Source organism: Patagioenas fasciata, chromosome 11 (genome assembly GCF_037038585.1).
Source record: "Patagioenas fasciata isolate bPatFas1 chromosome 11, bPatFas1.hap1, whole genome shotgun sequence".
NCBI lineage: Eukaryota > Metazoa > Chordata > Aves > Columbiformes > Columbidae > Patagioenas > Patagioenas fasciata.
In genome coordinates this window covers 20565976-20590580 of record NC_092530.1, presented here as the reverse complement: position 1 = coordinate 20590580, position 24605 = coordinate 20565976, and the positions used below count along the sequence as shown (strand labels likewise).

At 45.8% G+C, this 24605-nt stretch overlaps 1 protein-coding gene across 14 annotated transcripts in view; it reads left to right on the top strand.

Annotated features, from left to right (window-relative positions):
* The window catches only part of MBNL3 (muscleblind like splicing regulator 3), a 92456-nt gene extending 74007 nt beyond the window's left edge, over positions 1-18449 (top strand). For 5 of the 14 annotated variants that reach the window (XM_065846705.2, XM_071813552.1, XM_071813560.1 and 2 more), the window contains 5 exons: positions 2246-2396; positions 4688-4723; positions 6774-6868; positions 8296-8369; positions 10960-18449. In XM_065846705.2, the coding sequence (XP_065702777.1) occupies positions 2246-2396; positions 4688-4723; positions 6774-6868; positions 8296-8352 (339 nt within the window). In that variant the 3' untranslated portion in view covers positions 8353-8369; positions 10960-18449. The remainder of the gene's footprint in view (positions 1-2245; positions 2397-4687; positions 4724-6773; positions 6869-8295; positions 8370-10959) is intronic. The other 9 variants (XM_071813556.1, XM_071813555.1, XR_011740894.1 and 6 more) reach the window with 7 other exon arrangements.
* The last annotated feature ends 6156 nt before the right edge of the window (positions 18450-24605 follow it).

Genomic DNA, 24605 nt, shown 5'->3' with positions numbered 1-24605 from the left:
CTGGGCTCAGGAATTGTCCCACGTGTAAAGAGCCAGGACATCATGGCAAGGTCCCAAAGCCTTCAGCTGTTCTGCTTTTGGCACTGCCATTATGGGATAATGGGCTTTTAGGGGTGGTGACAGCCTTTGGCCACAAAGCAAGGAGTCAAAAGTCCATTATGTCTCTGGCATAGTTGCTTTACTATAATTAGTAATTTTTTTTTTTTCTGAGGCAGATTTTGGAAGCATCTGAAAAAGAATGTTTTGTAATCAGGCACAGTAAGGAGAGTGAATTTAAGCAGCAAGTGCTTCAGTCGCTGTAAATCTGTATAACAACTCCAGTGCAAGTGGAGCTACTCCAGTCTCTACAAGCTGCAGATCTGTCCCATGCCTGGAGGAACATTCATGTAGCTGTCATTAAATAGTGGAGATGTAGATATAGCCAGATTTAATGTAGATAGCAATGAGTGCTCTCCTAGAAATGGAAAGTCTTAGATCTTTACCTAATATACATCATCCTAAAATACAGACCTTGAGCAGAAGGTTTTGGTGTCTGTGTCTGAGAATGTTGTCCGGTGTTTGACTGCTGTCTTTTGGTTCTAGCCAGAAGAAATCTGGAAAGATGAAGTCCTAGTGCTGGCAATGAATCACTGCTAGCAATAGAAAAGGATGTGTGCATGTCTCAGGGCAGTTTTTCAAATGCAATTTCTTCTTCTAATTTTCCTTTTTTTTTTAATAATAAAACCACCTAAAAGCCACCATATGAATAGAGATAGGATGGAATAATGTTTTGCCTGGAAGTATCTTCCTTAACATTTCTCAGATGAGCAGTCTCCTATAGCAAATCAAAGTGAAACCTGTTTCTAGATGGTGACAAACTGTTGCGAACTTTCACTTATATTCTGTTGTGTGTTGGTCTTCATAACGCTTTAAAAATCACTTGTTTCCTTTCTTCCAAGCACTGTTTGTAGCAGTAACCCTTCATTAGCTAAATCTCCTCCATTACTGACACTTCACTGTCACCTATTCAAAAAAAAAAATAGGAGTGCTAACCCTATTTTTCAGTTATTGCTTTGCTACATGATATGGACTAACACAACTAGGCAGAAATGACCTGATTCTGCATGACTTCCACGTGCGTAAATCTCATTGACGTCAATGGGAGTGTTACGTGCAAAAGGACTGCAGGGCATAATTAAAAAGGACCCTTTTCTATCACAATGTGGAGAAAAAAATGTGGTTTCTACTTGGGTACAATGAAGAGCTGTAAATTATTGGAAACATTCCTGTCTCTTAAGAACCTGACATACTACTTTGCTGTTGAGACATGCTTGGGTGAATGATGAGTAACTCACTGAGACAAGTTCCTGAGTTGGGCTAATACTTTTTACCAAGTCTGATCATGAAACAGGTTTGACGGGCTGGAAAAAGCTCGGTGGTGTGATAAAACAAAAAGAGAGGATTTACCTGATCGCAGGGCCCACCCAAATCTTCGAACACCAGATTTGTCAATGGCTTTTTCCACTGTTAATAATGAGCAAGCAGTATTTAACTGTTGGAGGCCTTCTAGAGCTTGGGAGCAGGTCCACATCTGCAGGTGGTGAGCTGTGAGAATCAGGCCTGTCCTTCACCATGTTGCTCAGCCTCTCTACAATCAAATGGAAATGCACTTTTCTGTGAACGTAACATTATGCGTGTAACTGGCAACAGCTACTGCTTTAGCACCTAGACACATGGGTCAGCACACGTCCGCGCTTCCGCACATACATGTGGGCAGGTGTTGAAACAGCCAGAGGCAAGCATCCCTTTCCTTTTTTTCCCATGGCATTTGTTGCTTATGCTAATTTTGTCGTTTTTAAATAGACATCTACTATGTTTCTCTTAGCTGGTATTTTTTTTTTTAAATGTGTGTTGCCTGCAACTGCTCTTCATAGCCTGCTGTCCAGGTGGTCGCTTCTCCCCTTTTTCCCCCTTGTGCTTCTTTTTTTCTGTGTCCAAGTCAGTCCTGCTGAAAAGCTCCCGTAGCATCCCTCCTCCTGTTCCGCTCTGCCCCTTCTGGTGCATTTACTAACAGCTTACCTGGTGATGTTGTGGTTTCATCTACTCCTGTGATTTAGCTGCTCCTCCCTTTCTTATCACCCTCAGTTGACACAGTGGCAGGTGATTTGCAGCCAAGACCCCCATATTATTTATTGCATGCTTGATCTACATCTGGGCCCCTATTTTTTTTCACTCCACTTGTCTTTAATGACTCCCTTATCCACAGGCCCTGCCGCCTGGTGCACTTCAACCTTTACCAAAGAGGCCAGCACTTGAAAAAAACAATGGTGCCACCACAGTCTTTAACCCAAGCGTTTTCCACTACCAACAGGCTCTAGCCAACATGCAGTTGCAACAGCCTACATTCATCCCTACAGGTAAGTGTCTCCTTCCTTTTCCCACCATCGTAGTTGTCTGTTTTATGACCTAGGCATTGAGCTAATGAGCAGATTTGTAGAAGTCCTTAGCGAAGAGTATCAGTGTTTAGTTCCATGTTAAAAATGGATGAAAAGTTAATGTTTTGTTGTTTGACTTTTTTTTTCCTTCACCCACTATAGTTCAGAGGTTTTCACTTGTAAAGATCCCTTCTTAGCCTTTTTTGTTTGGTTTGGGTTTTTTTTTTTTTTTAAGTGGTTGAACTAAGAAAAATGTCTGCATGTTTCTTGAATTCATACTTTCTCCTCCTTATGTTTCAACTGGTTAATCCCAAATTAATTCTTTGACTCTTGCGTAGCACTCTTATGGACTCATGTTAAAATGTCTTATGGACCTCTGTGCGTGCTCACTTGAAGCTGCAGGTATCTTTCTGAGCTTCTAGGTCAGTGACCTACATATTCCAGCAGCCATGATGTTGATAGAGGGAATGGTTCATATTTAGTAAATACAAATTACATAATCCTCTTTAAAGGCATACATTTCCCTCTTGCTTGTCTTTTGAGCAGGATGATAGCCTAAGCTTTTTAAAAGCAATTTAGCTCACAGCTTTTATTGTACCTTTAAAGTCTCAGAATAAAATTGAAAGATGCAGTTCAGTAATTCATACAGGACTCAAAATATTGACGTGGCAGATGTGAGTGCTGACTAGCCAATTAACCTCTATTCACTGCAGCCAAAGGAAAAACAAAACCTGCTTAGTGTCGTAAGTGGCTGAAATAGAAATATTCTGAAGTTGATAGCTTGTTTTTTAGTGTCATTATTATCATTGCAGAGCGTTAAAAGAAAGTGAATGCCCAATGTTTTTAATGTTTAATGCTGTGTTCACTTGCCAGATGATATTTACAAAAATACAGATGGTGTTTCTCTAGGGTGGCCCTGCCAGGTGAACACGTAGTGGACCTGCACCTTGGTCTCGCCATCCCTTGGGGTCAGGGGAAAAGATTGAGAGTGTCCCATACTGAAACCAAATCGTGTCTCAGGTGTGAGCTCCAGAGAGCTGAGACCCAAACCCTGTGCTCCTTTGGCTTTCATGCTCTGAGAGCACTCGGAGACACTCGGAGCTCAGCAGCTGCCAAGATGTTCTTCCAGGGAAGTGGAGTCTGGAGGGAGGGAGGACTCGGGTAGGAGCCTCCCCCTGTGTGCTCTACAAAGTGCTCCTGGAGGGGATGGGCTGAGCAGAACTTAGGCTCTCTGTTCGGTGCCAAGCAAAATGCTTCTGCAGGAAACGCTGACACCTTTGTCAATGCCAAGGCCCTGAGCTGGCTTCATGCTCCTCTTCCTCGAGGTCGAGGTTGCCACAGTTGACATAAGGACATGCATTTCTGATGTCAGCACCATAAATTAGCTTTTACCCAACACTCTCGCTGGGCTGCTGTGCCCTGTCTCCTGGCAATGAAATTACGCGCAGAGATGATGCGTAACAGGTCTATTTGCTGGCAGCTGCTCTCATCTGAGGACATTAATGCTGGGCAGAGCAGCAAAGTTCCAGTCAGAGGACAGATCTCTGATTAATTTACTTTACGCATCCTCATTTTCCCTTATGCGCCAGACTGCAGATCTGGTCTCGGGCTTCGCAGCACTGTGGCAGGCGAAGCGAAGTGGCACGGAGCAGCTCTCGCCGTGGGGAGGGAAAGCGAGCTGGTGCTGTTCTTAGTTTCTCGGGTTCAGTTATTGAGAGATCAGCAACGTGGGTTGCTGTGGTGGGGAAAGTCAGGGTGGCTATTGAAAACATCATCATCACTGCAATTGTTTAAAGTCCAGGAAAAAAACCTGCCTCTTTCAGCTTAAACTAGAGACTTTGAATCCCAGTCCCTGCTTGCAGGAGTAAATTGCTTTTGGAAAGCCGGTTTTAACATGAGTGTGATGTTTCTCTAAGGGCAATTTGTTTTCCGCTGACACAATCAGAAAGAAATCAACACAACTGATACCAAAAAAAATAACCCTAACAACCTTGATTTCAAGGATAGATCGTATAATTTAATGCCAGGGTGGGAGAAGGAATATATTCTCTACTACCCAAGAATTCAAGAATTAATTTGGTTTGCTATGATCTCTTAAAACTGATTTTAAACAACTTATGTACCAGTACGCGGAATCTGTTTGCATGTGCTTAAATACTAAATGCTGCAAAGAGAATACCTGCTTTTTAGTTAAAGTGATTTCTAACACTGAAGCTTCACTAATGAAATATCCCTTTTGTTCATCTTTCCACGCTTCAATGCATGGTGTGCAGGGTCAGTTCTGTGCATGACACCCACTGCAAGCGTTGGTAGGTTTTTCTACACAACTTCTCAACTTTTCCGAATCTGAAAGAGACAGCAAGTTAGTATGTGTCAGTGAGAACCTGGGTGGCTGAGTGGTGTGACTGTCTATCCGCTGTCTTCTCTGAGGCTTAAATGGTTGCATCCCTTTTAATTTCTGTGCAGTGTTTCATGTGACTAATAAGAGAATCCAATGTGATGTGTTCCCACCCCTATTTAGTTCCGCTGCAGAGACAAAGATTTGTCACTTTAAATGTTTTTACAAGCCATTAAAGTCATGCAACAAAAGGAAATACCAAGGGGAAGATCCTGTTGATTTATTTTTTTGTGTGTCAGGCATCAGGTGGATTAGAGTTTGGATTTTTCATTTTCCTTCCGAGGATATTTTTAGGAGAGTGGTTGAATAAAGACACTAAGGAGGGGTGCAGGTGGGGTCAGCCCTTCTGCCAGAGCAGACCGGTTCTTGTACAGTGAGAGAAGCAGGGCTGAAACTGTGGGCAGGCTGAAGATCTCTTTAGTGGAGTGTCAGCTGTGCAGGTACCAGGAACTGTAGGGAGATGCTGCTGCTGGTGTTCCTGGGGTACAGTGAGGGGACAGGGATGAGTACACGATCGCTGCTGCTGCAGGCATCCAGTACGTTCAGGCTCAGAGTCTGGGTCTTACTGGGAACCTGTGCAGGTCTTTGAGCACAGCAGGGTGGCTGAAAACTGAGCTTTCATCCTCCAACCAAGGTTAGACAAGACTGCCAGCATTCAGGTGGGTGCCTGCTTCAACCAGAGGGAGAGAGGCAGGAGCCCCGGGGAGGGTGCAAGGCTTTTGGAGAGCAGATCTGAAAGCTTTGGCAGGAGTGGCTGAGCACTCTGCTCTCGAACCTCCCCATCCCTGTAGTGCAGGGAGGACACGCTGCTTGCTTGATAGGGAGCTTAGCCCTTCAAACACACGTCTGCCTGTAGGAAACCCCAACCCACATGCTCCAGTGTCCTGGAGCGTGCTCAGGCTGCAGGAACATGTGCTCCCCGCTGGGGCTGCCCCTGTTTGCTGGGGTGGAAGGGAAGGCAAGTCTGCTTCCCCACGGCATGTTTGCAGGGATGGCCAGGCCTTTCCATCGCTTCCTGGTCCTGCAAACTCCCTGGGTTTGAGGGATGCCCATGTGCACCACAGAGCATCCCCTCCAGCGCTGTGCTCTGCGGAACGCACAGCTTCAGGAGGCTGCCGAGCTCCCTGCTGCCATGTTGTCCTTTCGGATGCTCTTCCTGCAAATTGTAGCTGTTTGGATGCATTCATGTATTTTTCCCTCTCAGCCCCCTCCACTCTCCATCCCCCCCACCCCACAGGAGGGGAATTTTGCCAAATCCTCTAGAATTAGGGTGGAAAGGAAGCACGCTGAATTTGTACGTAGAGAGCTCGGGCTGCCAGCCGCTTGTTTGCCATGCCTCCAGCTCTGTCCCATGCCAAAACATCGGCCCCTCTAGAGAGAGGCAAAAAAACCCAGTGAAAGGGCCACAGTGGCCACTGCAAAGTGCATCATGTACCTCTGGTTGCTGGCGAGGACGGGGTGGGGAGGGAAGGGGACAAGCTTTCCCAGGCGGGCGGGAGGGTGCGCTTGCCAAAATGTCCCCACCCAAAGGAACGTGCACTGGCTGTGTCTAACTCCCCATGGGTGCGAGCTGACGTGGGCTTTTGCTAGCACACCCACCCTCTCCCCCCTTTGGAAATTTGGCCCTCAGAGTCTAATACATCATTGTTCTGCTTATAAATGTACTAAGTGTTGAGAATGTTTTGGTTTTTTCCTTAATTATAATTGTAATTGGCTTTTCCCCTTCTCTCTTGTTTATTTTTTTCCCAACGCTGTCTTGCTTTGCACTGTGATTGCATGCTGCGCCCCGATGTGTCCTTCATGATGATGTCACATGGCTTGTTGCTGTGATTCCTGCCACGCCCCCAAATCCACCACATGTTGCCATGGTTACATTAAAAATACAAACAAACAAACAAACAAAATATATATATATACGCTCCACCCTCCCGTATGTCGCTTCCATGGTTCCCTTCCGAAAGTGCCCATGATGCACGGTGCTACGCCCACCACTGTGTCTGCAGCAACAACTCCTGCCACCAGCGTCCCCTTCGCTGCAACAGCTACCGCCAATCAGGTTTGGCCCTTTCAATGGCTTTCTTTCACGTGTTCTGATCTCGAGGACCGGGCGAGGGCCGGATCCTGCACGGGGCCGAGCGCCTTCCCGACCTGCTCGGCTCGGTGCAGGAGGCAGTGTGTGTGTGTGTGTCTGGGGATCGGTGAGGGGGCACCGGCTGGTCCTGCCGTGTGCGGGATGGGCAGCGAGCCTGGCCGGAGCGTAGGGATGGGCGATTAGCAGGGGTGCAGGTGCTTCTCCAAAAATAACATCCCCCCAAGATCCTGAAAAACCAGGCTGTAAAACTCCCAACCACACCGTTGCGCAAGACCTGCAGCACTTCTGCTTTCAGTCTCAAGCAGAAATACCACCCTGAGCATCCTTCCCCGTGGTATTTTGGCATGTCCTCTCTGGGCTGGAAAGTGGAAGTGAAAACAGCAGCCTCCCATCGTTGCAAGATTGGACTCTAAAAAACAAAACAAAACCCCAAAAACCAATCAAAACCCAGAAAATCGGGGGGCAACATTATGAAGTCTGAAGCTTATTTACATGAGTAGCATGTCACCCATCCCTACAGAAATGACTCTGGATGTGCAGTACGTGCTGTTGTAGCACTGCCGTAAGTGTACAGGATTTCATGCATGTCTGCCGAGCCATAATTCTCTTCAAAACTTTCCTCTGAAAATATTGAGTTGTGATGGCTGCTTCCGCACCAGTCCTGAACTGTATATGCACAACCTGTCCTAGTGATGCTTCCTGATAATTTGGTGTGCCGCAACTTTTCCCAGTTAGACCAGAGATATTTCGAACACTTTTTTGTTTTTTCCTTAGTACTAATTTTAGCATTTTAACTTGTCGTGCTCTCAGATTTAGAGCTATCGGGAAGAAAATGGGGTGTCACTTTGTTCTTTAGGAGGCTGCTAGCCATGCCAAATGTCAGTAGTATCTCAGGGGGGCATCCTCTGGTCTTATGTAGTATGAGGTCATGAGGCTTTCAGTAGAAGTTTTGCCTGCATAAGTCGTAGGCAGAGTTTTACTGCTCCCAGTAGGGATTGCTAGTCTTTTTCTGTGCTTTGTTGTTATTTTCAGGTAGAGCAGGTCTTACTCATACTCGTATTGATCAGGAGAAAAAAAGCAGAAATTCCTGTGCGGCGTTGCTCTGTGGCTGTATGAGTCCTGTTTCAGCCAGATAGTGTCAGGGCATTTCTGTCTTACTTGTAGTCTATGGAGTTAAAATCCCAGTACTACCACCATGTACTCCACAAGGCATCAGTATTGATGCAGCTATGTCATACTCCATGTGTGGCAAAACAAGACCTCTTGGGAATGGCTCCTGTTTTATAAGACACTGATACTGAAGACAGAATGAGCAGCCTGATTTCAAGACAATATTTTAATGTGTCGTGTTCTTCTTTTTTTTTTTTTTATTTTATTTTTTCTCTCTGTAGATATCCCAGTTATCAGTAGATGAACTGAGTAGCAGCATGTTTGTTTCACAGATGTAGAAGTTCCCAATAGAACAGTAAGTTCATTTTCGGTATTTCTCTTTACAGCGGATTGCTTTGTACAAGTGCACTGTGTCCCTCAAAAGGGGGGCTGGCTTGGGCAGAGGGACCAGGCCTGCAGCACCCCAGTGGCTTCATGCTCTGCCAGCTCAAAAGAAATTCAGCACAGATACAGACCAACCCTCTGGCTTACAACAAATGCTTCCTTGCGTCTAAAAAAATGTGGTTTACAATGTGCATAGCCTCCCTTCTTGCGTTCCCCTGGGTCTGTTTACAGGTTACTCTTGCTCTGCACGGTTCCCAGCTGCCTGCAGATGCCTCAGGGATTTGCGCTATCGATGACAAAGACCGCTCTGGTAGCGAGTCAGCTGAAAAGATGCAACTTCTCGCTTGCTGTTAGTGGCATTGTTTCCTTTCTGGAGTAAGCAGGATTGGGTTGTTGTCAGCTGCTGTGCATCTGCAAGGCTGCTGCAGTCTGAGCAGAGATCTGCTGTTCAGCTGCAGTGGGGGCTTGGCTCGTGGTGGATTTCTTCAGAGGTCCTTGTATGTGTTTGAGACCAGGATTAACACCACAAACAACGTATCCTTCACCCTGCCTGCAGATCCTGGACTTCCCTAGGCTGCTGGGTTTCTCTCAGTGGGAATGATGGAGGAGTTTGTCCTTTTCTTTGACTTAGAGTGTTATTTCACAGCTATAGCAGCAGTGTCATTTTTCTCTTGCTTTTATTTGTGAATGTTAGCTGATGTTCATGAGAGAAAATCCCTTGAGGGTGTCAGTTCATTAGTGTATTATGTGCCCCAAGAGAGCAAAGAGCTGTTCAGCCAATTTAACATGAGGTCACTAGATTTTCCCAGTACAGGCCATTTAGCATACAGAGACATGCAACCTGTTTCTCCCTTTGGTCACGTATGACAGGCAAGTACTGAAATGCTTGAAATTAATTTGGCAAGCAATTCTCTAATTACATCTTTAGCAACGAACAGAAGCTATTCATATTGGTGGTGGCCCTTATCTCTGCTCACCTAAATAAACTACTGTGTGTATAAATGTCCCGCTGACTGTGACCGTGGACCCCTGTTAGTCCAGGGGTGAACACTGAGCTGTCTCTGTTAGTGAAAATGCGGGTTACACAGCGTACTGCTCTCCCAAACAACAGACAGACGTGACACCTGACATGTTAACCCGTTTCCAGAACACATTTGAAACAGTCTGTTCCTTCCGATAAGAAGATTATTTGTATGGGAAGAGCCTCAATCTTGACCTCTTTGAGATTGTTTTCAGCATTTATTTCAGGAAACTTATTTTTTTCTGAATTCTTTTTACTTACATGTGCTCGTGCCTAAACTCACACTGTTTATAGCTATTGATTAAGGCTAAGCAAGGAACTTCCATGCAATATATTTATTTGGCAAGTAGGGAGCACAGTACAGTCTGTCCAAAAAAAGCACTGGCCTTGCTGTTAAGGACCATGAAAAACTTTGCTTGGAAGAAGGTCAGCATATTGAACTTGATGGGATTTCCTGGGGATCAGGTTGCTCGGCATGGGAGGGGTCTGGGTCAGACACAAAGCCTGTTCTTCATGAGGGCAGCGTGAGCCCGTGTGTGAGCCACCGCTCTGCTGCTTGTCCTCTTAACACCTCACAACCGCAGGACATAAACCACCTCTGGAGACTGGCAGAAAAGGGCAGCATTGTCCCCCAGCGTCCCCAGTGCTCACAGACCGGTGACCATTTCCATGTAGCAGCACATGTGTTTTGATCCCGTTCCAGGGTTGTTACGCTCTCTGTCTGCGTATAAACTTAAGGCCAGCAGATCTCTTGAGGACACAGGGTTTCATGCTGCTGCTCAAGCACGTGAAATTGTGCGTGTGCTCGGTTGCTCTGCCCAACAAGGTCCTTGGGGGACCTGAGGGACAGTTCCCACAGATGCCCTGAGTGGGACTTGGGTAACTGAAACCCTTGCTGCTCTGGCAGGTGTTTTTCTTTTCCTCCGTGGTTGATGAGGTCCTGGTAGCCAGGCTGTTAATGGCTCTGCAGGAGACAAGTCTTGGGTCCTTCAGGGGAGGATTTTCACAAGTATATCCCAAGAGAGGCAGTTTGCTCCCAGAAGAGGGTTCCCTGAGCGCAGGATTTCTGCCTCTGTGTTCTGTCTCTGCACCCGCTTTGTCTTTGGCTCGTGGCCCCTTTAGGATCAGATTTTAAAGTGACTATCTGTGCCCCTCTCCAAAGGAAACATGAGCTAACCATCATGGTCAGATATTTCTTTGACCCTCTGCTTAGTCACTCCACCTGCTGTCCTGTTTCAAAAATGACTGATTTTTGCCCACCTCCCTCATTCACTAATTGTCTTGTCAGTGTGTGTGAAGCACATTGGAAATGGAAAGCCCTAAGTGCAGATTAAACAGGATGCCACATGTGTTATTAGCAATTTTACCCTACATCAGAAAATTAAGGGAATACCGTGTTTTCTCTTTGCAACATACTAATGTCAACCTCTTGGCCAACGCAGTGAGGATTCAAATTTATCTTATTGTAATGACGTTTATTGGGATATAGATATTTCTTGAACTTCTCACTTTGTTTGTTTGTTTTTTCTTTTGCCTGCAGCAGACTATGTTGAAATTCTGAACAGTAAAATCATGGAGCACCAGGACTTCTTGGTGGGAAGCTGCGCATGGCCTTTCTGTATATATCCCCTCTTCCCTCTATCGTTCTCTACCACCTCTACAGTAAGCCTGTTGCAGCCTACATGTTAACCAAAAACTGATCAATGGGAATGTCAAAAAAAAAAAAAAAAAAAGAAAAAAAAAAAGGAAAAAAAAAAAAGCACTATAGAAACAATTAACAAACAGCGCTCTGTTATATGAGATATACAAGTAGAAAATTATAATAGACTTTTATAACACCTTACTTTAACACACTTAATCATTTTATGACTACCATCCTGATAAGTGCATCTGCACAGCGGACTGTTGGTTTACTGTATACTATCGATGGATAAATGTTTGTCTTGTTTTTAAAGTGTTATCTTACTGTTTTGTTTACATCATAGTCTATTGATTTTAAAGTGTACATCATTATCAAGTATACTCAATACCATTTTTTCATTATTGTTATGTCTTAAGTTTTCATATACTGTAGGTTTTATGGGGTTTTGTTTGTTTTTTACTAAAAATGTTATTGTGGGAAACAGGAATTATGTGCTTGAAAAACACGACACAGGAATGTTCTGCCCTTTGCTGGATTTTGCTGTTAATGTCAGCTAAAGTTGCTTGTGTTAAATGCTCCTTTTATCATTTGAAATTTGCCTTCAGATAGTATCTCCTATAGTGTGCTATGAAAGGACAGCCATCATTTTAGTCCAGTTCAGGGTATTTCTTTCAATTCTGGAAATTTTTGGAAAAAAACCCACAATACCGCAAAAGCCCAGGCTCAGTCAGGGGCAGGAACGCTTTGCTCAGACGGCAGTAAGCGTCAAGGGATTTCTGCAGTTCTGTTGGCCGTTGAAGTGCATTTTCAGCTGCAAACGGCGCACAGTCTCTGGCTGTTCTCATGGTGCAGTCAAACAGAGAGAAGAAAGGTGGTAAAGTGAGACAGCTTCAGCTGGGCAAAGTCTCCTTGTGCTGGAGAGGAGCAAATGGCACCGGTAGCCAGAGGGGGCCCATAGTGTGACTTAGCCCAAGTTGGGTAACGCCATGTCTGGGGGCTTGTCCACACTAAGCACGCTGAAACATTTTGGCTTGAAACATTATGTGGCTCTTCTTGAAATTTTGTCAGTGTGCACTGATTATTTAATTACCATTTTCCAGAAGTGGATGATTTCTTTTTTCCCTGTGATCTCTGGCCCTTTAAAGCAAACATAGCAGTGACACAGCAGGAGAAACTCAGCATAAGCTTTCTACCGTAGATAAACATTCATCTTCACGGAGCTCCTGTAGGTCAGTGGATATATTTTGGCACCTTCTACTTGATCAAGAGTAATGTTTGCCACGCAACAAGGGCTAGTTCTCGATACCTCCTTTTCATACGCACGAATAAAACCATTTCCAGCCTGTGCACCCTGGAGAGCCCAGCCTGTCATTACGCTGCATTGCTGAACAACCTGGCTGCAGAATGCATCTTGGTTGAGGACACAACCAAATTCATCCCTGTCATAGCTTTACAATGTCATTGGCGTTACAGAAGAGAGCAAGAGGCCAGCTCCTGGTGTTGGAAGAGCTGGCTGCCCCGAGCTCACGGTGTTCCTGTAGGGTGCCAAATTTTGATAACCAGATTGTATTTAGTTTTCCAAGTCCCTTGTCTTGGTTCAAGGCTCTCCTTGCCCCCTCTCCTCTAGTGTGAGCACAGATAGTTTGCTAGATGTGTTTCTCCATGGACGAGAAGTGATGGAGGGGCATGTTAGGGCACAACTGGTGTGTCCCAGCGCACGCTCTGACCATCTGCCCGTGGAAACTCATTCGTAACAAGAACCTTTGTAGAGCCCAGCTTAAAAAGACCTTGAGCCCGAAGGATCTCTCCATTCATTTCAGCAGGCTTTGAACCAAACCCTGAGAGAGGGCGAAAAAACATCTCCGCCCCAAGACCCTCCTTTATGAGCCCCCAGTCGCATCCATAGATGTTTCCCAGCCGTCGGTGTTCACAAGCAGCAGCGTTGCCTGAAATCAGTGACTCTCATTTATATTGGCAACCACATACCTGTTTTTCTTTTTTCACCACTGAGTTTCTGTTTCCCAAAACCATAACGTTGTTAGTGGAAAAAGTGGATTTGAGTACTTCCTGTTTGAAATTATTTGTGTATCAAAAAATGGGTTTTGCACAACCTGTGCCAGTGCCTCAACAAAGAACAGAGCTGATCTTCTTAAGCCAGAAAGGATGCATTCAAGCTTGTATGGCTTTATGAGTTCAAGGAGGTTGGAATTTTTTCAGTGCTAAATGGATTTTTGTATATCTTGACACTTTGATGTAACCTCCTATTTTATTTATCGACTTAAACATCTGGCATAGATGTGCATAGAATGTAAACCTAGAATACAGCTGTTTTCATGTCACATTTAAAGCACTGAAAAAATACAAAGCATTTAAGGATTATTTTTTATTAAAGAGGTCCAATGAGGGATGTTCAGGGTAGTTATATTAGGTGCCACAACAGTTTTTATATTGCTGGCAAATTTAGAGTTAATTTGTAAATGCATTTAAGGAAAGAAAAGCTTGAAGCACTAAACTTCACCAAATTCAAAACAATCTTGGCAAAAATGCCATTTTGAGGTAGCACTATTTAAACTAGTTGTGCAATGACTTGCTCGAATTTTCTTTGTTCAAGAAAGAAAAAAAAAAACAGTCGCCAGACTATAAATTTCCTAAATAGAATATTACAAAGTCACCAAGCTAGTTAGTGACTCTAAACAAATGTCATAAAAGCATGAATATCATCCTTTATTTGACAAGAGATGTATGTAAGTTTGTTTAAATCAATATAATTTTAGTGACATTTTTATAAGCTTCCGACTTTCCATGAACCTATATTTTTTATTTATCCAAAGTTATTTCTCTTTGTCCATTTCTCTCAGCCTTATGCAAACAATATGCAAGAAATGCTGAAACTTGGATAAAACGGGTCATGCAGAGGGAAAATGAAAGCTGAGATTGATCATTTTCACAAAAAAAGGTTGTTAGTAGTTTCAATAAAAAGTACTACTACTAAACTGTAACATAAGCAGACAATAAAAGAGGGATTTAAAATAAAATGGATTCGTAAAACTATTAAGATTATTTTTGTTAAATACAGTGGTTTTAGTAATTTGGAACATGATTTCGCAATCAGCCGTGGTTTTTAGTTGGAGATTTCTAGCCGATGTGTTTTTTTGACTGTATTTTTGCATCGCGACGTTCTGGAAACCGTTGCCCCCCTGGGCAGCCCACGCCAGCCTCTTCCCCAGCACCCCAAAGCGCTGCTTTTTTTGGTTGTTTTGGGTTGGTTTTTTGCTCTCTGCCACCCCCATCCGTCTCGCGCTGCACTTGGAGTGTCCCCAACCGCACCAGGATCCCGCGGGGGGATCCTGCCGCATCCCGCCCGGGCTGGACCGGACCCGCGCTGGAGGTGACGATGGAGACGGGGACGCGGCCGGTGGATGTGGCCGGACGGGAGAGGACGGGCGGTACAGACGGATTGAGAAACTGGAGTCCTCGTTTTGTTTATCCCTTGTACATTTCACAGACATGAAAACTGAGGAGGAAAAACAAACAAAAGGTGAAATTTATGAGGAAAATCTTAATTTCCCATTCCTGTTGAATGGATTTAGTTTGATATTGACCTGATTTTACCATGTGCCTGTTGAAGGCCTTAGAGTATATACTGTATGTTAAAGACTGTAATAACTTTTAAAAAAAAAAAGTTGATAGCCTAATCCAAATGTAAATATAGCTACAACGCATTGTTCCTAGGCTACAACACATTAATTCATGTCATATATTTTCATTTCTCTACCATTAGTTTTTAAGGTTTTCATTATTGCTTTTTTTGATATCTTTAGTAACTAATGAATTTAATTTTGAAGGAGAGTTAGAGAAAGTTTTTAATACATGTATTCAGCCCATTTAGTTATATTCTAAGCCAACACTGAAGCATGGTAAGGTATAGAATACAGTCCATAACTAGTTTGTATAGTTTACAGTTTAAGAACAAATTAACTTTGTAACTCCTACAATGATAGATTCATTGTTAACTAATTATATTAAGTTGTTGTTGCTATGGCAACAAAACTACAACATGGCTACCTTTGTATACATTATTTGTGAAATTTTCACATGTAAATTAAAAGTGATGTGTAACAGTATGAGCTTGTTAAAGGTACAGTTCGATACTGTCAGATAAAGATATGATTGAATATTTTTAAAATCCCAAAGTCCCATGTGAACGCTGAATTTGTGTCTTTAACGTCACTTTTTCAGTCAAGAAGTTTACAACACATGGATTTAGAGTCAGGTTTTATAGCTTGTAGAAATTGTTGTGTGGCAAGGGTTATTCCACAGTATTTTCATTCCGAAAACACAACAGCCTGTATTTACGACATAGCGACCGGTCTTGCTTTCATTTCACATTTATTCACACGGTGGGAATTCAGAACTAAGCCGTTTCAGTACTGTAGCTCTGCCTGCAATTTTCTCCAGAAATCGAGCACTCACGCAGTTACATTTTGATCAGGGCTAAATAATTAAGCATAGAACTATTTTAATACTAATTTATATTAGCAAAAACTGTACATAAGAAAAAAAAATATTGTGGAATGACCCCGTAACAGTGTTGAAGATACAAATATGCTGCAGTTAAACTGATTCAGTTAGTGTACGAATGTGTGAGACACACCTTTTTTGCACTTATGTACATAGTCCACGAAAGAAATCCTTGGAACTTATTTTGAATATAAAAAGTCTGTAATAATACAGGAAAAGTTTGTAAAAGAGATAGGTATTACTAAGGCTTTGAAAAGGAGGAGTTTTTTGCTATAAAACTTATCTGAAAGCATGATGTTGCTTTGCTGTTGTAAAAGCTTTGTAGTTTGCCATAGCTTCTTATACAGCAGACTGAGAACAGGTCAGCTCCAACCTGCAGCACGGAGAAATGGGAAACAGTGCTTAATTAATTAGTAAGGTCACTAGCAAAGATTTGAATTGCTTTTCTTTCTTTTTTTAATCGGCCTACATCTTCAAACATGCCCTAGGTCACATTTCTGATAGGTTGTGTTCTCGGTGAATCCTATTAGGACCCAGAGGTCCATGGCAACGTACACACATTTTTCATAGCACCTAATCCTGTTTCTAGCTGGAAGCGTTTATCTGTTGGAGGTGACTGTCACTGCAGCGAGTGTTTGAGATCCCAGAGGGAATTTGAAATGTCACAGCTTGCTGATTTTGTAAATTTTGTTTTACGCTTTTGGGGCAAGGTAGCAAAATGGAAGGGGCTGGCAAGCAGTGGATGGATGGGGTTGGTGTTGGGTTGGTTTAGGCTTATTTCTTCTGCTGTGCGACAGCTGTGGTGGTCATTGGAGAGGGCCAGAGGCTGTGGCAGGGAGGTGGAGGCTGATGGCAGCAGTGTGGTGCCTCTCACTGGGGTTAACAAGCCCCATGGAGCTGCCATCAAAGGAGAGCACAGCTGTGGTCCCCCAGCCTCTCATGTCCCTCCCCACAGCGCTGGTGACACTGCCAGGGCTCAGCAGTACCAGCGAGTTTGGAGAAGCTGAAGTGCCTGTGCTGACCTATTTATTTTTGATTGGAACAAGTTACTGCGGTGGTGTTTTGGTTTTTTGCTGCTCGTTTTGTTTTTCAAAACCTAAGACCCAGATTTAGTTTGGAAAAATCACTGATTTTGCAAGGCTGGTCCCAGCTGCACCCCAGAGCAGAAGCGGTGGGTGGTGGCACCTGGTGTCACTGTCTCCCTTTCCTGCCCGTTCTGGGGTTGGCAGCTGAAGTGTCACCGCCACCTGCCCTTCAGGCACCACTGCTGGCATCTCGCAGGGTTCCATCTCCTTGTGGTGCCAGCAAGTGCCCCGCCAGCCCTTGGTGCACCACGGGGTTTGTTTAAGCAGGTGCTTTGCTGAATCGTGCAGTCCCAGTATCTTTAAAAACTGGGAAAAATCAGATGCTCCCTGTCTTTGTGAGTGTGACAATAACCTGGATTTTAGTACAAAATGATCAGTTAATTCTAGCCACCGTGCTATTAAGGCTTCCCTGTGCCCTAATCAGTTTTTGTAATCAAGCTCTTTCTCATTTATAGGATTATGGGAGAAAATACTTTGCACTATGTGAAATGAATTGTAGCCGGTCAAACTTCTTTTTGTTGGGTTCTGAGCATGGTCATGACAACACGGCTAAAATCTTTGCTAGTGATCTTTACTGACATCCTCTATCATGAAAAATAACTCTAGATGGCTCTCAAATGAGATATTTAAACATGCAAAAATAACACAACTATTAAATAAAATTCAGTTATTTTTTCCAAACACACAACAGAGAGAATTACCTGACACCGAATTACAAGGTTCCAGTTCTTTATTACTGTACACAGATGCTATTTGATAGTGGTGGAAGCCAAATGATTTTGTTGCCATGGCTTTTGTATCCTAGCAGATGAGGGGATGATAAGACCATTCTTAGATCGGATTACGTTTGGGTTTTTTTTCTTTTCAATTAACTTTGTTTTAATTGTATTTTTATTTTGAATCATGAACACAAACCGACACTCCCCACACTCCTTATTATATCACCTGACAACAGATCACTATTTTTTTTTAAATGAATAGAGAATTGTATTTTAGTCGATCACTAAAATCAAAGAGAGAATGTTCTCCTAAATTGTTAATTTTTAATTTAAATATCTAAAAGCATATATACTGTACTGTGTAAAGTAGATTTTTGAAGCACATTCTTTTCATAGGCATCTCTGGTAAAACAAAGTAAGGGAAACATTAGATATCAATTTAATGGTTTAGTTTAGGAAATAAATACAAACAATTACAGTTAGCCATGTGGAATTGTAAGAAATTCAAATACCATTGGATCCAGACAGGCGTAGGCTAATGCAGTATTTCAGTTCCATAACACGATAGTTCATTCCCTCAACTGCTACCAACAGGGTGTACGCTTTGAATTTATTTTTCTTTTTGCCACGTTATATTGCTGTAGTGCTTGTATGTGCTTTAGAAATGTGCATAATGCGACTCATTTTAGTATGTTACTTCTATATTGTTATTGTTTATTTTTTGATCTTTTAATAAAGTGTATAAAATTCTTGGTTATGTTTTTTATGGATCCATATCTCCACATTAATAGGAGTTTACTTTCAAAACTTTTCAAGTTCCAATTCATTAGTCCTGATCTTTAAAGGTTCTGATGTAAAAAATAATAACTAATGAATCTGATTCCATGTTATATCTAAAGTGTAGAACAACAGAATAAATTTCTTTCCAGAAAGTACCTTCAGTATTTTGAATTCTGTAGCCAGTGCTTCCTTTTTACTGGATGCATTTGGCCTGTCATATTAAAGTTACTAACACAAGAAAGACATTTGTATTTTAGAAAAATAAAAAGTAAAACTTTCCAGATGCTGCCTTTTGGTCTCTCTTGTGCCTTAGACCTTCGGAGACACACGTGCTGTGGTTTGCTTGGTTTGTAATTTTCCATGCCTCCTTTCTGACCCTGTCTGTGATGTGATTAGAGAGGAGATCAGAGCTGTGCATTTGCAGATAACCATGAAGAATAAATTGAATATCGTTCAAAGGCCTGCAGCTTTTGTAGCACAGTGATGTGTGTGTTAATTTTTCTCTTTCAGCATTTGTGTCAGATACCGTTTTGAACCTCCCGCTGCAGTAATACACCAGTAAGCTCCTTTGGCAGCGCCCGGATTCCCCAGCTCTCCAAGCCCAGCTTATCCCTGGGCTGCTTTGCTGGGGACGCCTCTCACCGCAGCCCAGAGCAACCACAGCTAAGCTTGGTCTAGACTTCTGCAAGAGAAAATTGCTTCTTGCTCAGTTTATTTGTCCTTTCTTTAATGTTGGATAGATTTAGAGGTAAGAAAATTGCTCGGTAGCGATGTTGCGTCGGTCACTGCCTGCGCACCAACAGCTTTGCCGTAAAAGGAGGCTTCTACCCCTAAACTGGCTTGAGATCAGCGCTTGCTCCCTGAAAGCTTTAGCTTGTGCTGGCTGGTCTCCACACATGCTGGGTCCAGCTGGAGGCATGAAGATGGGGAGCCTGGTTTTTGTAGGACGGGCAGTGTGGCCATGCCAGGCTGCAGCGTCGCTCATCTCATGGGCAGCAAAAGACGACGTTGGGAAGCCCCTGAAGATGTGAGTAACTTAACCCTGCCAACATCTGCGTGGTGATCTGGCCTCGGCACCCAGGCTGCCGTCGCACAGGGGACACCAAGGGTGAGCCCAGATGGTGCAACGAGGGGTTTGATGCCAACACGCAGGAGAGGAGCACAGCACAAGAGGGATCATCGGATGTTTTCCCAAAAGAGTTTGAGAATCTGACCCCGGGGGGGGAGATTAGGAGTTCTAAAATTGAAGTATTTCGGGGGATGCAGGTCCGCTAGCACGGCTCGGCGTCAGGAGTGGTGCGGCAAGAGGCTTTGCAGACACTGCTCTTCCCCATCGCCCTTAGTAGGACAAGCCCTTGACTTTGAGAAAAGACAGAACAAGCCCAGAACAAATTATATAACTGCTCCTTTTTCATCAACCTCTTTCCCTGACTTGTAGGTTAATTGACTCCATTTGTGTGTCAAGGCCACTTAGGGCTTTTTTCTATAAATGACTCCTGCCTCATCTGATGGCACAATTAAAGGTCTGAATTGTTTTTAAAGCCAAAAAAAGGAGGGAGAACTGAAAGTTTTCTAAGCATTGCATGTTGTGGAAGGATGGGATCCTTCCTGAATCGTTAGTCACAAGTTCTTATCGCCACCTTTCCTCTGGTTCGCTTTCTCTGCGGGAAGGGGCCGGGGCTTGCTGGGGATGCTTTCCTCGGAGCCGTGGGAAGGGCTGAGCCTTGGCTGCTTGGAGACACCAGCTCCACTCAGGAGAAGCGTCTCACGTGGGGATGGGAGTCCCGCACTAATGCTGAAATTCAAGGGTGGCCCGTTAAGAAGAAACTTTAAATTGTGTTTCAAGGCTGAACAGCATCCCTGGGCCAGGGATGTGGGATTTCACCTGGGGCCCCTTTGCAGAAGCCACAGGAGGAGCTGCTGCAAACGGCTTCATAGGTGAAGTTGGATTAAAGAATCTGAGTGAACTATGCAGAATACTGTATTTATGGCATGTGTCGTTTGGATTATAGCACCTAGCTTATCTTCCTCTCCACTGGGGCACGTTTGTGCATGAAAGCCAAGTTTAATAAGAATCTCCATTTAGCTCTTCATCTGTTGAAGCTTGAGTGGGAAACATGGGGGGGGGGGAAATCTGCTTTTCGAGGCTTGTTCCATATTCAGATGGGCCTCTGTGGTCCAAAGCCAGTTTTTATTCAATCTGGACTTAGTGTTGCTAAGTAGATCTATTTATTATGAGAAAAAGGAGACTGGAGAAATAAATGTTTGGCTAATCCCTGATGAGTTGGATCTAAAATACCCTCTCCAACACTAGCAGCGGGTTAACCTTTCCCAGGAGGGGCCATGTTAGCATGTGGGGCAGCATGAGGAACAGCCTGTTTCCTCTTGTTGCAGATTACGGACCAATGTCCCCCTTCCAGTCCAGGGGTGACCCTGCCTCCAGTGCATCTCCAAAATGGCAGCACATCCTAAAAAAATGATCCCTGTGGAGGGCCTGGAAGTTCTCTGGGATGTCTGCAGGCAAGAGGACCTGCACAGAGGTGGAAAGACCTGAAGGTCATGGGGATGGGCTTGGAGGAGCAAGTGTCCAGCAAGCCGGCTGTGACAGAGTCCTGGACAGGCTTGGGCCAGCTGGAAGATGTTTGCTGCAAATGCCTTTACCCTTTCCTCCTCATTTTGTCTTTTTCAGGGAGGCTCTGCCATGCCAGTCCGTTTAGCAGCAGCTCGCTCTGTCCTCTCCCTGGCTGTTCCCACTGCCCCGGATCAGCAGGTGTAAATCCAGCCCCGAGGTGACAGCACTGCGACACCCGCGCCAGCTGCCGCAGCGAGGATCTCAGGTCCGATGCTGCTGCACTGTTCATCTCTTTGGAGCTGCAGCTGGGTTGCGCAGAGGTATTTTTGCTTTGCTGCACAGTGCATGTAAATTATTTGCTCGTAAATGTTATCTGCGCCTTCCCAAGGGAGCTGCTGCCTTCCTCCCCTCTGCAGCCCTCGCACGCTCGAAGCCTGTGTTTGTAATCGATGCCGCTTCTGCTTTAATGCTTTGCTCCACCGTAATTCAGCTGATCTCCATGGCGGTGTTTCTGCTGCAGCTCCTGTAGGTCCTTCACTCACCGCAGCAGCTGGCAGAGGGCTTTGTGGCTGTGTCCCCGCTGGTGTCCCCGCTGGCGTCCCTGCTCACCCTGCAGCCCCACCAGTGCTCTGTTTTGCCCCCACACCTGCAGTGCTTGGAAGGGCTCTGGGAGCAGCTCCCAGCGATCACATCTGGGTGCGGAGGGGTGCTGGGGGGTGTTTCAGTGCGCATGTGCCTGCGCCAAAACAAAGGTGCTCGCAGGTACTTTGCAAAGCCTCTGAAAAACTCCCATTGAAGAAAAATACTGTTTGATTTCCCCTGCAGAAACACAAGCCTTGGTCAATGCCACCGGCCACCTGCGAGGTGGGCCTGCCTGAGGGTCACACTCTGCCGCGCTGGTGAGGAGACATGGGACACAGCACACTAAACCAGCGCTGTTCTCAGAGCCGATGCACAGCAGCACCAAGGCAGGAGTAAGGCAGAGATAAATCTGTGTATTTGCTGGGGTATGTGGTGCTGGCGGCCTCCTCAGCCCTGGATGTCGGGGTGTGCTGGGGGAGCGGGTGCTGGCTCAGCAGCTCCCCTGCTCTGAGCATCCTTTGGGCTCTGGGAGCTGGGTGTGCCCGGTCCTGCACCAGATGGGGGTGACTTTGGGAGGCGGGAATTCACACATGGCAATCCAACTTCTGCTATTGCATTAATCAAGGGGATTTTGGACAGGGTAACAAGCGTGAATTGGGGCTCTAGGCTGGGCAGGATGAGGTCTTGGGAGACTTTTTAATTCCTCACATCACGCAGTCCATGGGTGGGAGCTGCAGCTGGATTTGGACCAGCAGTGTTGGGCAGAGGCTGGCCCGTGCTGGGGAGGGAGGTGGGCTGCAGTTCCCCCGCCAGGCTCTTGCCCCTCGGCCAGCTTCGCTCAATTATGGGAAATCCTTTAAGCTTTCGCATTAGTGCTCTATTTAGGTCTGCACTGTATTAGGGCTTGGCATGGGGAGCAGAGTCACATTTCTTGCTTAATAAAGAGTGTTTTAAAGGCATTTTGTCATTGTGGGCCCAGCACCATGAGCCAGGATGCTGGGACGAGCGGGGTGGGTGCTGTGGGAGGTGAGGATGCTGGGCTGGCTCCCCAACCTGCCCGTTCCTGCCAGGTGCTGCCTGCATGGGTCCAGCACCTGCAACCAGCCCTGTGCTTGCACCCTGAGTATTGAGGCACATGCAGCCAGGACAGAGGGACCTGGTCTGCCCCATCACCCACCCAGCAGGACACACATGGGGTTGTGCATCCAGGGCTGCAGCTGGGGACCTCCCAGCCTGTCTCTATCAGCATGGCTGCTGGCAGAGCCCAGACACCCTCCTGCCAGGCTCCGGGGCTGCTGTGCTGGCAGGAGGCCCGTCCTGCTGGCAGTAAATGTGTCATCGGATGGTGATCAGGGATAATGAGTCACGAACGCCCACTACCAGCCAGCCAGCCCGGCGGTCCTAGCTCAGGGCTGCAGCACACAGGCAGGAGCGGGGAGGGAAGAGCTGCTCCAGCCCGAGCTGCATCGCTCCTCCTCTGCCTCTCCCCACCTCCAGCCTCATCGACCTGCATCTTCTACAGGACACCGAATGATGGAGCATCCTTCCAGCAGTGCTCGCCTGGGGCTGGGGTGACAACTCCACTCCCCTGATCCAGCGTGGGGACACGGTTGTCCCCCTGTACCCCTGCTCACAGGTGCCCAGCAGTGCCACAGCTCTGCCCACCACTGTGGGGTAGCTTGGCAAGGATGGGGCCAGGGGCTGCCTGCCAAAATGTGTGTCCCCTGGACTGCAAGTAGCTGAAGCTGGGGCTGGGCCAGCTCAGGCTGTGCTGCCGGGAGCAGGAGGAGCCACTGCAGACTCCTTTTTGGTGTGTGTTTTGTCTGATAATCATTGAGAAAATGGAGTGTTAGATCCAGATTTCAAACTGCTGGTGGTGTTGCAGGATCCTCATGGATCCCTCATGGGAGCTGCTGCTGAAGCAGCCCCAGCAACAAGAGTAGCCCCAGCAAATCCTCTCCCAAAACCCCCACTGGGGTCCCAAGGGAAGGCCCAAATCCCTGGCAGAAATCATCCTGAAGGGGAAAGCTTTTATTTCCTTTCCATCTTAGTCTTCTCCAGGGCTGGGCTTGATTATTCCTTTCAGCAGCACAAAGTGCTAGAAAGGCTCAGCAGCCAGAGATCAGTTTTCTCTGCTCTTGGCGCAACCTTTCTGTGCATGAGGAAGCGGCTTTTTTCTCCCGTTTGCCATCATGCTCAGACTTGGCTGGTGACACCAGGGACAGTGGCAGCCGCCTGGCCAGTGGGAGGGCAGCAGGGACCCGCAGAGCCGAGCAGCCCAGCCGCACGCCAGCCCTCACCTGGTGCAGCGTTGATGGAGGATGTCAGAGCCTTTTGCTCGCGGGCATTGAGGAGCAACTGGATCTTGCCAGGAAAGAAACCCCAGCTCAGCTCAGCCACCAGCATCACACTGAGGTGTAGCACAGGGTGGGGACCCTCAGCTGCTGCCTCTGCTCCTGCAGTGCCATCCCTATTCACTCACTGCAAAGCACTGGCTAATGGAGGATGAGTTTCTTTCTAGGGAACATGCACAAATTTGTGTCACCAGGCATAATACACGAAGACCTTATGTTTAAGTGATCAGAACATAGTGATGGTACAAGGTATGAAGATTAAACACAGAGGGATTCAAGATGCTTTGCAATTACACAGACAAGCTAAAAATAAAGAAAAAAAAAAGATACTTGCAGAATTTTAAGAGGATGGGGAAGAATTTGGCATGGGATTAAATATTGGTGGAAAGATTAGAAAAGCAAAAAGCAGGAGATGAGAAAAGCCTAAGGGATGAGGCAGATGGACCAGATCAAGGAGAGCTGCCAGCCCACGGATGAGGACAAGCCCAGGGACGAGCCTCAGCACTTTTCCCACAGTATCCTGGGTCCACAGCCCCACACCGGACCTTCCTCCAGCTCTGCCACGGCACAGGCAGAGCAAAGAGCATCCTCTCCCCAGCACCAGCCGCGCTGGGCTCGCCGGGGCTGCTGATGCCGAGACACCTACAGCCATGGATGAAGGAGGCAGTGGAGTCTTGGCCCTGTCAGAGCCACGCTCGCTGTCACCAGCCAGGGGTTTGATGCTCTCCAGACTGCACAAATTAGGAAATTCTTTGAAATACCAAAGCGTTGCTCTGCAAAACCAAACCAGCCAGCAGCCCCTTGCTGCTGAAGGCAGAGATATAGTTGGGGTTTGGATCACCGGCTTTTATCCACAAAATGAATTTGAGCAAATTCTTAAACTGCAGAAGAAAATACTAAAGACTGCGGGCAATTCCGGCAGAGATCTCTG